This window comes from Lycorma delicatula, chromosome 12, assembly GCF_047948215.1.
Source record: "Lycorma delicatula isolate Av1 chromosome 12, ASM4794821v1, whole genome shotgun sequence".
Lineage (NCBI taxonomy): Eukaryota > Metazoa > Arthropoda > Insecta > Hemiptera > Fulgoridae > Lycorma > Lycorma delicatula.
This window is the reverse complement of record NC_134466.1, coordinates 7,781,843-7,795,593: the sequence shown is the minus strand read 5'-3', so window position 1 is coordinate 7,795,593 and position 13,751 is coordinate 7,781,843. Positions and strand designations below refer to the sequence as shown.

General features: G+C 29.6%; 1 protein-coding gene across 2 annotated transcripts in view; it reads right to left on the bottom strand.

The window, feature by feature from the left end:
- Positions 1-13,751, bottom strand: part of LOC142332710 (ATP-binding cassette sub-family C member 4-like) — a 208,788-nt gene that overhangs the window by 14,556 nt on the left and 180,481 nt on the right. For both annotated transcript variants that reach the window (XM_075379285.1, XM_075379286.1), the window contains exons 23-24: positions 13,240-13,367; positions 3,673-3,918 (exon numbers count right to left, since the gene is read on the bottom strand). In XM_075379285.1, the coding sequence (XP_075235400.1) occupies positions 3,673-3,918; positions 13,240-13,367 (374 nt within the window). The remainder of the gene's footprint in view (positions 1-3,672; positions 3,919-13,239; positions 13,368-13,751) is intronic.

Below are 13,751 nucleotides of genomic sequence, written 5' to 3'. Positions count from 1 at the left end.
ATCTTATCACCAAGACACGATTTATTTGTTGTAATGAACAAAGATATATCACATATATTTCAAAAAAAGTAATAAAAAAAAAACCATCTGCCCTAAGAAACATAAAACAAAAGATAACAACATTTCATTATCTCCTAGAACAGTTTGCATGTTAGCCTCTAGATTAAACTTGCGATGCAATGCCGCACAACAGAAACATCCACAAGGTTGTGATACACTGTTAGTTGGCAGTCGCAGCAAGCACAAACTGGTGCATCTGTTATCCGAGATATCCACGAGCGAGCCTAGTGTGCTCTATTTGTAAACAGTAGATAATAACCTCCTCTTGACGATTATTTCTGCATGAACTCCACGATGATACAGTGTTCTTAATCGGGTGAAGTTTATTGTTCATGGCAGCATCCTATTCACTTTGCCACTCATCCTAAACTACCCTCTTCAGGAAACAGACAAGATTGTTAGAAGCAACACAAATCGGTAAAAATAGGCTGCAGGCTGCAAACAAGCCTCTTTTGCCACACTATCTGCAAGTTCATTCATTGCCTGAAATTCCTTTATGGCTGGGAATCCAGCAGAAGATGACTGTTGTATTACATCTAGTCATTTGTGAAATAACACACTGAATCTCATAAACAATAGGGTGTCTGGAGTATACGTCACTAATCGCCTGTAAGGAACTCATGGAATCTGAATAAACAAGTAAATGATGAAATATTTGCCTAATTATACTTAAGGCCTTGTTAATAGGAAACAGCTCCACAACAAATATTCTCGAGATGCTGTGGAGGGCAAACATGTATGTTCTGTTGCCTACCATAACAGCACAGCCAACAAAATTAACATTTTTAGATCCATCTGTATAAATTATAACATCAGGATTCATGCCATTTATAATATTACAGAATTTGTTTTGCAATCAAATCATCTTTGTCAGGTGCATAAAAATATTGTGTGTTATTTACACTGATAGATTTAAACAAGGTGATTCAGTTGGGTGTATATTTATCATCGATCAAGGAACTTCGATGTTCAATATGCATTAACAAACAATCTCATGTTGATACATCATAATATTTTTATATAGAGTTTTTGGAAGTGCAATTTAAACACACAGTTAGGATAGGATGTGTGGTATTCATACCACACATAATTTCACATGAGCACATATCTAACAGCTATTCTTAACACCCATTTATACATGTCACACTATCTGTGCTGAGTATCTAGCCAAACAAATAATCTTGCCAGAATCTGTAAATGCTGACTTGGTTGCCACAATATCTTAGACTTATTAAATTCTTATTGAGTGTATGAATATATTCTGATTATTTGTAATTTATGAAATATCAGTTTAAGATAATGAGGCAGAGAAATTGGTTGAAAATTAACTGCAACATAAAAAAAAAATTTACTGGCGATTTCATCAGTGCAAAACATGCACCAGCTGTCTTTTGTTGGTTGTGTTCGGGACACACTTGTTAATGCATTTTTCATTTTTCATTTTTAAAAACAAAAATAAAAATTGTTCATGAATTTATAAGACTACACATAATGGATGCAAAAAAAATTTACATTAACCAAACTGGAAGAAAATTCTGACACGTTTAAAGAAAACTTGATGTTAAAGACTCACTCACTTTTTCTTCTTATTAATTTATAAATACATAAACTGTCTTGTTCTTCTTACTCTTTTGTAAAAGTAAATAAATTTGTAGATTCAGCTAGCTTATTTTATCAGCTGATATCTTATATTAGTAATTCATTATTATTAATGCATTGTTCAGTCTAAATTTTGATCTCATTCTGTGATGTACACTTTCATGAACAATGTAATCTTAATTTTAATATAAATCAAACTAAAATGTTAAACATGTAATGATCTTTAAAACAAATTAAATTTAATATTTAATCATCAACTGGGCCATGTCTTTTATTTATTACAAAATATGAACCAGCAAAGTTAATATATAGATTAATTTTCTCCCCCAGAAGAAAGGCCAAATTGCTACCACTGTGCCATTGAGATCGGCAATATTTGCAATTAGTCAGAACGTAGACAGAAATGGAACCAAAGTAAATGTTTTATAATTTAAGTACAACCACTGTACTGTGTATCAATAACGACACTTGTTGCACCATATTTACTTGTAAAACTCAATTCTGAGTGATTATGTGAATTTAATTAAATTCTTTATCAATACACTCTAATATAATGTATTAGTATAAGAATGAGTTTGCACTGTGCACCTGATGATGGTAACTTGCTAAGTTTTAAAAGAGCACGATGGATTTAATATTTGTAAATTTTTACGCACGCATTCTCATGTCTAGCAATTCTACAATTTGCAAAAAACCATAACGGGAGCATAATAATTTTCATGTTCTGCTCCATTATACTGAATGTCTCATTAAGAAACTTTCAAGACATGTTATACTGGTGAAAATAATGAAAAAAGTTCATTTAAATGTAGGTCTGGAAATGCTTTGTTTTCAAGTTACGGTTAGCTGAAGATTTCGCCCATATTTCAACTCTCCTAATAAAAAGAAGCCCTACTGTAATTTTTGGGCCCAATATAAGGAGTAAAGTTGTGGTTTCTTATGTAATTTGAGCTTGGAAATAGGATAAAACAGGTCCCAGAACTGTAATTCTAGTAGTTTTTGAGATATACAACATAAACACAAAATTTGGTGTCATTAGGTACAGAAAGAATAATATGTTTTTCTGTTTATTTTTCGTTTAAAAAATTGATTTTTAAACTCTTTATTGGTTGTATTTATATTAATTTTCTCAAAATTAAATTCTCTACAAGTTTTGTTAATAAATCTTTCGCATTTATTAATCACTTAACAAAGCTACTTTACTAAAAAAAAAACTTGTTTTTTGACATTGAATTTTGTGTTTATGTCAGATATCTTAAAAACTACTGGAGCTACAGTTCTGGGACCTGTTTCATCCTATTTCCCAGCTCAAATTATATAAGAAACCACCAACTTTACTCCTTAACTTGGGTCCCAAAAATCACAGTAGGGATTCTTTTTATTAGAAGAGCTAATCTCTAGGCAAAATCTTTTACTAGCTGTAACTTAAAAACTAAGCATTTCCAGACCTATGTTTATGTGAACCTTTTTATTATATTCCCGGTAGACATGTCCTGAAAGTTTTTCTATTTCTTCATAGGACACTGTATATATAAACTACGCAGTACTCTGAATTCAAACTACCACAGTAAATTGGTGGTATTCTGGCTAACAATATGGCTGCAATTTTTAAAAGCTTTCAGAGATCTTTAGTATTTTTCTTTAACTGAGATTAAATTTTTTCAGACTTTCACCCGGCATACTATTTTTTTTTTATGTATATACATATATTAAAATCATTCATTTATTTTTTTAAACACGTATTTGTTTTGCGACTATCTATTTAATGTCTTAGTTTATGATTTTTCCTGACCCCTATAGCAAACATTTAAGTATTTTATTTATATGACTGTATGCTGTTGCATAAAAAAACAAATGCGCTAAATTCAGCTTCTAAACCGGCAAAAAAAAAAGAATAATAGAAACTTCTTTTTGACACAGATCTAAATTTTTTATTCAACAAACATTTATTTTAAATAACTAAAAGAAAATGCAAAGTAAAAATAAAATTCTACACTGTGCAAAAAAAAATACCTCTTTAAGAGCATTCCATAAAATATCATCAGAAAATTCATCAAATGGATCGAGATTTGCTCTCATCGTACCAGAAAAAAGAATCGGTTCCTGGGGAATTATTGATATTTTTGATCTTAACTCGTGTAAACCGATAGTCGATGTCTCAACATTATCAATAAATATTTCACCTTTTAAATCAGTCAAACGATATAATGCAGATATTAAAGAAGATTTACCAGCACCAGTTCTGCCAACAATACCAACCTGAAAATGTTAAAAATTATGTTTTAAATAATTAATTTAAAAAATATATATACTGACGAGTGCAAAAATAGGCATAGTTGTATTTCTTATTTTTTTTTTTTTTTTACTTCACTTTAGTTCAATCCACTTGGCTGGTCCTGTGGAAAAAATTGTTGTCATAAATCAACTGTTTAACAGCTGAGGTTCAAATTCCAGTTAAGGTAAGTTACTTTATATGGATTTGAATACTAGATGGCGGGTACTGGTGTACTTTGGTTGTCGGGGTTCAATTACTTAGATATCTCAGGAATGGTTGATCTACGTCTATATCAGATGGCACCTCATTTAATGTCATCCTCATCTTATTGGGCCACGGGATTGCTTATTGTTCACAAAGTTGAACAGACTGCAACACATATTAGGAATAGAAAAAAAAAAAAACGTTAGTTTACTTGGCTTTGTCAGCCGATATAAATCGCCTGTCCATTATTTTAAACACTATTACAAAGAGTTTAGTGCTTTTTCTGCAACATATGGTTAGTAATTTAATAAATGACCGATGAAAGTAGATTTTGAAAGCTGGACGATAGAGAATTATGAAAAGTTTCAACACAAGTGGCATAAAATTTGAAACACCTCTAACCATCTAGACTAACCAGTTACAAAATACATGATAAATTTCATCAGGCTGGATACACCTGTAATGTGCAAAAAAGTGGCCCACCAGTCACCGTTACTACTCCTGAGAACTAAGTGTCGGTAGCTAAATCATTTATTCAAAACCGGAAAAAATAAAAATAGACAGAATCTAGTGAGTTGGGCAAACTCAGATCTACAGGTCGTCTGATGCAATGTTTAGGTTTGAAAATATATCGGTCAAGGTTAACGGATGAATTATTATAGGATGATCCAGATTGTCGTTTAAAGGTAATTTTATATGGAAAACAAGAAGATTATCAAACAATTGTTTGGTACAATGCCACTGTTCATACTCTTCTGTTAACAGTAATATTACCATTCATGTACTTCATTCAATATATTTAAAAAGACTGAAACTTTGATGAGATTTTTTCTACTATTTAACAATTTATGGTTAATTTTACTTGATCATATAATGATGACTAATTTATATATTTTTAATGCACAAGAAATAACGTTGTTTAGACAGGTCCAAATATAATAATTATTTTCACACTTCTAAATTAAATTAATCTGCTAATTAAAAACAAACATCTATTTTGTTTACACTGGACTTTTAGTGTTGCCATATATGTTGTTCCCCTAACATTTTACATATTATAGTACGTTTATTTTTATTTAAAAATGAATATTATAACAAAGAAATAAATGCAGATACTACATAAAGCATTATAATACCAATATAAATACTGATCTAAACCAACAATTTTCTATAACTAGAAGAGTATTTAGTCATGGCACACTTTCCACAGTACGTAAAAACTGTTTACCCCACAAAAACCGGTTTTTTAATACTACATTCTAACATATAACACAGATCACCTTAACACAACATTCTCAGGAAAATTAAATAAAAATACATAACTATATTTAATATTATTATGAGGGATGTTCACGTCAATCTGGGACTATTGTTGTACAGACACTTGTACCCATAAGATACAAGTGTCTGCTATTACTGCATAGGATGCTGGCATGACAATGCTAAACAAGAATCAGTCATAAAGAACATGAGGTCCAATGCAGTGAATAGATATGTAGAACGGTGCGTTGTAATGAAATTTCTCGAAAATAGCGTAAAACCCAGCGAGAACTATTTGTGACTCCTTGCACAATACTACGATGAGACTCTTAGCCACAAACTTATAACTTGAGTGGTGCAAACATTTTAAAGAAGGCCGTACATCAGTGAGCGACTATCCCGGTTGAGGTAGTTCGAAGCCACCAAAGTTATAGTCTCGGTTTTTGGGATAAAAATGCCATCATTCATGTTGATTTTCTACCTCGTGGAGTCAATATTAACAGCAAAGTTCTTCAAGATGTGCACAATGTTTTCAAGAAAAAAAAAAAGGCCTGGTGCGATCACTAAAAGGCGTTCTGTTTCTGCAGTACCTTGCATGACCGCATATAGCCAACACGACATATTGGCTGTATGTCATCGGCACGCTACAAGATCTTGGCTGGGAGTTATTGCCACACCCTTGTACAGTGCGGACCTCACTCCCAGCAATTTTCACCTGTTCACTCTTGAAATTGTTACTGGGAGGTTAACACTTATTTTGGTTTCAACGTAATGATAAATCTTTCTACAGTGCGGATATCCAGGCACAAGTGAAACTCTTGAATAAATGTAGCAGTGAAATAAAAGTATTTCTTACTATAAGTGTGTATTACATTTATTAAAAAATTAATAATCCCAGATTGACCTGAATGGCTGCCAATCAGTGTCCCATTTGAATTCTCCTGGTGACTTTGGACATTGATTGGTGTCAATTCTTTAACTTATTTTTAACATGTTTTATTAAAAGTTATCTAGTTTGGATGTGTTTGTGCTATAACATCATTCATACATGTTTTTCAAACTGAGTGGTGAACGTCATTCTCAGCTTTCCACGTACTGGAAGGTTTTTATAATTCTTTGAAATTTAGCTTTTGATGCCATTGTTTCCTACTGTTTTAAAATAATAATTAATTTAATTTTATCAAAAACTGAATTTTAATCATTGTTTGTAATCTCTGGGTCTTTCAACATAAAAATTTAAGTAATTTAAATATGTCATGTCTAATTATAGTTTTATTATTACTTACAATGTGCTTTATAAATAAATACACAATTTTTTCCAATAAAAACAAATGCTAACGTCTCACTAAATTTAAAAGCTAAAATTAAATTTCCAAAAATTAAATTTCAAGCTTATAATAAAGTATAACTGATTAACATTCAGAAATAAAATAAAATATTAAGTTACGATAATTTGATTTATTTGTGTACTTTAGCTTTTGTTTTAGACTATTATTTTCATAAAATATGTCCTACAAATTAAAGAAAAGCTTTGCCATATAAAAATGTATTATGCTGATGGTGTTTTATAAACGTAGTAGATATAGATTTAAGCCATAAAAAGTTTATAATCTAGAACAGTAATTTTTATTTTGTTAGAACCCCCCTAAATATAGAGTATTTTTTCATGTTATAAAGTCTCTTTGCTTTTTGTAAAGATGTTCTTGGCATTTGGTAATTACTATCTGAACACCACAAATCCTACTAGTCTATGTCTACCTTTTTTCAAACACCTTTAACATAGTTTTTATTTAACTTCACAGCATTTGGTAATGTTTTGCAGACAGGAGACAGTTGTCATTCGGCTCATGTGTTCTCTTAAAAATAAAAAGCTGGCAACTCTGGGTTTTCTGAAGCTCGGTTTACACACAAATACATAACAAATTTATTTAAATGTAATATTTTTTTGCTTATTTAATTCAATGATTCTAACTAAAGTGCTTGCGCATACCGTATTTAATTCGTGTGGGTGTGATGATTCTAGCGGCAACGGTCAGCACTAACTAAGCTAATGTAATTTCACAACTTATATAAAACCAATTTTCCTTGTACAGTCGGCAGACTGGTGTAGATACAAGACTTAATACATTAGGTTCTGAATCGACCAGGTGATCGAGTTTGAGACCCAGCCAGCCCAGAGTCGAATAATAATATTTAAAGTTTTTTTACACTTTAAATATTATTCATTAATTTAATTCTACTGGTCATCAGTGATGTCACAACATAGCAGACAGCTCAACAGCATTTTTGGGGTGGGGATGCAATTTTACAAAAACGTTTTTTGCAAATATTGTTATTTTTTTCAGTAATTTGAGTAAAAACAGTAATTTTTGCAAATATTCAAATAAATGTTGAAACTAATTGTGGTTGAATATGAGCCAGTGTATGAATAAGCAGTTATATAACTGCTTAAAAAAAATTATTTATTAGTTACATCAAATAAAAAAAAAGTTATGCAAGAATGAGTTACAATATTAGGCAACAATTTTTGGATAATCTTTTTTTTATTTTATGAGGGAAATATTTTTTCCTCTAGTAAATATCCAATATTTTATATATTATTAAACAAAAAGTGAAGTGAAAATAACCACTTGACAAAAATGAGACAATACATGATTGATTTTCAAACACAAGATCTGTATAAATCAATCTTGCATTATTAATCAATGGTCAACACTGCATCTACAACATTAAAAATTCTGGTCAACAGCTCATTTTGTAACCATTATAAATTTTGACTAAAATAGGCTCATAGGGCTTAATTAAGTTGATTTTTGTTTGTATTATATACTTTTTATTTTATAAATTTTGTATTACATTGACGGATGATTTTAAAAATACAAGGTTAAATGGATTTATTCAGAGAAGACTGATTGTAGATAATCACAGCATAATTAGATAAATATTAACAATTTTTTGATGATTCAATTCTTATCGCGCATTCTTGCTAAAAATAAATTTTATCATAGTACGACATCATGCTCGCAATGAGAACAAACTTTTCCCATAGAGAGTGTTACATTAGTGTGCATACACGCATTCACATAGATTACGTAATGCTCAGGAATGGTGGTGGGGAGACCATCGATAAGACACAGTTTATATTCGGATTCAGTGTGAACTTCAATACAGTGATTTTGTTCGTAAAATGTTGTTCGGAAAACTGTTTAGTATGTTGTGTACGTTCAAAAAAACGTACTATTTATGTTTTATTCTTCTTTTATCTATAAGTTTAACCTTTTTGAAATATGTTGCAAAAGGCAAAATTTTTTTTACAGTGTTAATATTGTTTCGTCTGTAAAGTTCTGACAAGATACCTTATTCGGTGTGAAGTTACGTTTATTTTGTGAAAAATAAAGCTGATATTCATATCATTTAAATTACTCATTTAAAGTACTGAATAATTTGGCATTATACGTTAATTCGACATAATTATTTGAATTTTTTTTTGTAACAACTATGCCGTGAACTGAACTGATTTGCAATCGGCTATCACCGATATCGTAATATAGTAACTTATTTATCCATAAAAGAAGAGGATACAGGTATGAGAAACTTTTTATTAAAGGTCTCTCTGCAATAATATTTCAACAGATCCATTACATACTAATCCATCGACTATTCAGTAAAGAACAATTAAAAATCATACTTGTTATAATGATAAATTATATTCAAAATTACAACTAGAGTTAATTTCGGATTGGCCAATTCCATATTACTGTAAGTATTAATAAAACAATTATGCATATCAGAATTAATTTTTTTTTTTATTTTTAATTTCACACCTTACAATTTCTGTCAAAACAAATATGTGTGTATGCTGAGCTCTGTTAAGTTTTCTTTAAAATAACAATATTTAACATTTAAACACTGAGAATTTGGAATTTGCTACTTTATTCTGTAAGATGATATGTGAAATTCTAATATGTGAATATCAAAGTTCAAATAGATAAATAATAAGGGTTCTATGAGTTTCAAGTAGATTAATGATGGGTGTTCTATGAGTCAAAAAAACACTAAGTAAAATAGTGTTTCATATGTTCCTTTTTTTATTTATTTACTTTTTTTATATGTATAAAAATAGTTTGTTTCATAACGAATAAATAATGTATAATTATTCATTATAATGTATAATGGTTAATAACTTAGGGCTCTAGCTAAGTTTCAGTTTAATTTTCAATTTTTCATTATGTAATTTTATTTAAAAGGATAACTAAACTATTAAATATAAATTTCTGATTTTAATTGTATGATTAATTTTGAGACTCCTTTACTCATGTTTACACTAAATCTGATCTCTCTGACAGTAGGGTATTCCAATTAGATTTTAAAGAGAGCAATCTTAGGATATAAAGTTATCAAGCAGCATAGTCTTAGTATATTGTTTCATAAATCCCAACATTAGTAAATTCATTTTTTTAAACAAATTTTTTAAAAATCAGTAGCTATTTTATTTTTGTAAAAACTTTTCTTTTTTTTTGGTGTAGTATAGAAGCTTACAATTTTATTCTCAACATTCATGTTGTATTCATGAATTCATGTTTACTGCCAGCACGTTTTTCAAAACGCATTATAATTTTCCTAACAATTCTCTTAACACTTCTTAACAATTCTCTTTTAAGGAAAATGTTAATTTAAAAAATTATAAACAAATTTATATTTTTTGGCTGTTAGGCTTCATTTGTAGGGAGTTGTTATCTACAGTCACCACTAAGTACTGCTGAGCTTGGAGTGGCGATGATTATTACCTAATGTAAAAACATGTTCCTCGTTCTTAGTAATCCCCCTTACTAAATAATTGTTCTATTTTTAACAAATGAATGCAACAATTTTGAAATAAAAGAAATACAGTTAATTCTGTACTACACTTTTTAAACTGTAATAAGATATAAAATATTATTTATTAATAATTACACAGTAAATATTGTGATAGATGGGTTATTACTGTAACTTTAATTACTTACTGGAAAATGAATTATCCGTTTATTTTCTTTTAGAACACTCTCCTTGCTGTTGTCACTACATTCAGTGTAATTGTCACTATTATCACAGCCACTACATAAAGAGACAATGGAAGATTCTGCCAGAAAATTTGTTAACAACTCTTGGCTCTAACATTCATCTTCGATTTTTTTAATCTTTTCTCAATAAGGTTTCCTGTTCCTCACTTATTTAATTTATTTTATCTTCACAGTTTCTGTACTTCTGCCATCTTAAATATTGTGTTGTGGCTCACAACATGTTATTTACCTCTGACCATACCATCTCAATTGGATTTAAATCAAGATGGCAAAGTAAAAGCTACAAAACTTGATGCCCACTTCTTTCCAACAATCTGTCAAATTGGTATTACTTTCTGTTACTTTTGTGCAACTTAATTAGTTCATACGATTGTGGTTTAAGCATTTGAGACGAAAATGGAATGTGATGTTTCTGTAGACAAACAGTCATGACTTGTTTCTTGCTTGACACAGAAAAGTTTTCAGAAAGGATATTATGATATTGAGCATTGTCAATTACTACTAGACTTGGGAGGAAGGTTAGGAACTAATTTTCTTCAGTCCGTTTCAAATAGATTTTGAAACGGGCCACTTTTTGATTTGGCTGTCCTAGTTAATATTGCGTTTGGAATAAAGCCCATTTCACTTCTAGTGTGAATTATAGTTAAGTATTCACCTTTATTGGTAAATGAAGTCCTGCATTGCTGTCATCAGCCCATGATTTTGCTGTCGAATGAGATGACAAAACATAGGATTCATCCAACCAAGTATACGATCGCCTGGTTACATTTTCTAAAATCACTGATTGCCTGCAAATATCCTTTTCTGCCTAATATCATATTTTTCAAACTAAAATTCTCCTTTTCTTTTCTGTTTTGCACCACTTAAAACCTAATTCTTTCAAAATTTATCTTAAACTAGTTTCACTGCCGTTAAAATTAATTTTAATTTACAGAATACATTCACTGTATGTCTCCCCTATCTTTGAGTGAAATTCATTCACAGTTCGCCTAACCACACCTTTATCAAAATCACCTAATCCGGTAACTGATTTTGAATGTTTCTTTTTCTTTTTCAGGGTGATGAACGAACATTCTGGCTCCTCGGATCGAAGAAATTCCATTTTTCTCTTTTCTTAGGCTTTGAACCAGAGTCCTAGAAATTCCACAGGCAGCTGCAGTTCTCTCTTAACACTTTTGTATCGCAATTAAATGCTTGCCATTTTTTTAATTTTCCAACAGCTAAAGATTCTATCTTTATGAAATCATACATATTTACAATTTTGCGTGCTTGTCTTCAAGGTTTTTTACTTTTCCCAAGAGATTTAAATTCAGCCATAACTATTCGCACATGATTGTACAAGTTTAAATTGCTTGAATCATAAACCACGATGAAACATTTTACAAAATATTGTATCATACATTAATTGATTATAAAACAAAATACACAACACATGCCATCAAAAGAACCATACTGAGAGGCAGAACCACTGAATTGAATTTTATATACGTGGAAAATCAAAAGAAAAAACTAAAATAAAAATAATTGTTTTGTATTTAAAACACCATATCACTTTCTTGGTATTGTTAACACACAAAAATATATTTCTTTGAAAACAAAAGTTGTATCATGTTTATGCTACTAAGCGATGACTAATCATCGTGTGCCAATGTTTCAGAACAATAGCATAGGAATGACTTGCAGGCTGATCATCCAAGCTCGCCGTTATGTGGCAACTACCTTTATTCAAAACTTATTTTAGTGTATTTTAAGATGCAATTTTGAGTGTTCCATGTAAAAATTTTATGTTTTCAGTGAAGTATGATAATATTTATATAAAAATGAGTAGAAATATTTATTTAAATGATGACAAATTTAAAAATTTGGTAAAATTTGTAAATTTGTAATTTACAAATTTTTACTTTAAAAATTGGTACTATAAAATTTGATTTTTCAATTAACTAAAGATGAAAATGATATGATTCATCTAATTTAGATAATTTTATTCTCATTTATAACACTGATATATATGATTTAGTGCCTGTGACAGGTAATGAATATGATGAATGATACTCAAATGCCAAAACATTTGAGTACATGTGATGTAATATTGTGCCAATGAGAACTAAGAAAGTAAAAATATTTAAAAAAACACCTGTGAGGAAATAAATAATCATTTTCAGAATCAAACTGAAAATTTATAATTAGGAAATACAAAATAGCGAGATATTAATTTTGTACACCATGATTTAGCGGTTACTTACCTAAAATTTCAGGAACAATATTTGGGTACAAAAAAAAAATTACATTTTATATAGGAGGAAATCGCCATAGTAACATTTCAGCAGGACCAACACCTTTTGTGTAAAAATCTACTTTTTTTTTATTCCGTTACTAATTTTCATTTTACTGTGTTGGAGAGATGTAAATTTTTATTATTGTCTGATATATATAAAATAGAATGAGTTTGAAAGTAACTCCAATTCAAAATTTGAGTCGTTGGAATCTTCACTTAAGTCTGGTAAATCTGAAGTATCAGTTTCATAATCATTAAAGTCATGTAATAAAAGAAAAAATCAATTTCTCTTAATCATTCATCATATGTTTCTACGAATAAAAAATAACAGCTTTTACAATGTAAACTGATCTGTTGAAAGACTGACAATTGCACTTCCACGATTATAAAAAGTTGCATGAAATTAAAAAAAACCTTCCTAATTGTATATCATATCATTGTTTTAAGAGAGTTATGAAAGTACAAATTGTCTAATAATATCGGCTTTTATACAAACTTAACCTTACCTTTTCACCAGATTTAACCGTAAATGATAAATTTTTTAAAACAGGAGCATCATTAAGATTATATTGAAGAAATACACTAGAGAATACAATTTTACCTCCAGATGGCCATGATTTTGGCGATTTCTTATCTAAAACAAAATAATAAAATACATTAACAAAATGATTTTTCACGTTAAAACTGGAAATATGCAATGAAATACAATAGAATATCAATAATCTAAAAATCAATTATATGAAAAATCTATTCACCGATATTAACTTTATGCAAAACAAATTTATGTGAATGTTTATTTCTTTTTTATTACATAAAGACTGACTATCTTAGAATTTGTGAAGTATTTTATAACACTTAAGGGAAATTAAGTGCAGCACTTAAAATATGAATGTAAAATAAAAGAAATGAATATAAAAAATATTATAAACTGGTAAGCTTATATCAACTGGGACTATCAAATTTTTTCATAAAAAAGAGCTCACAATTAATCTTCAAGTTTAGAGTTACATTTGTGTGT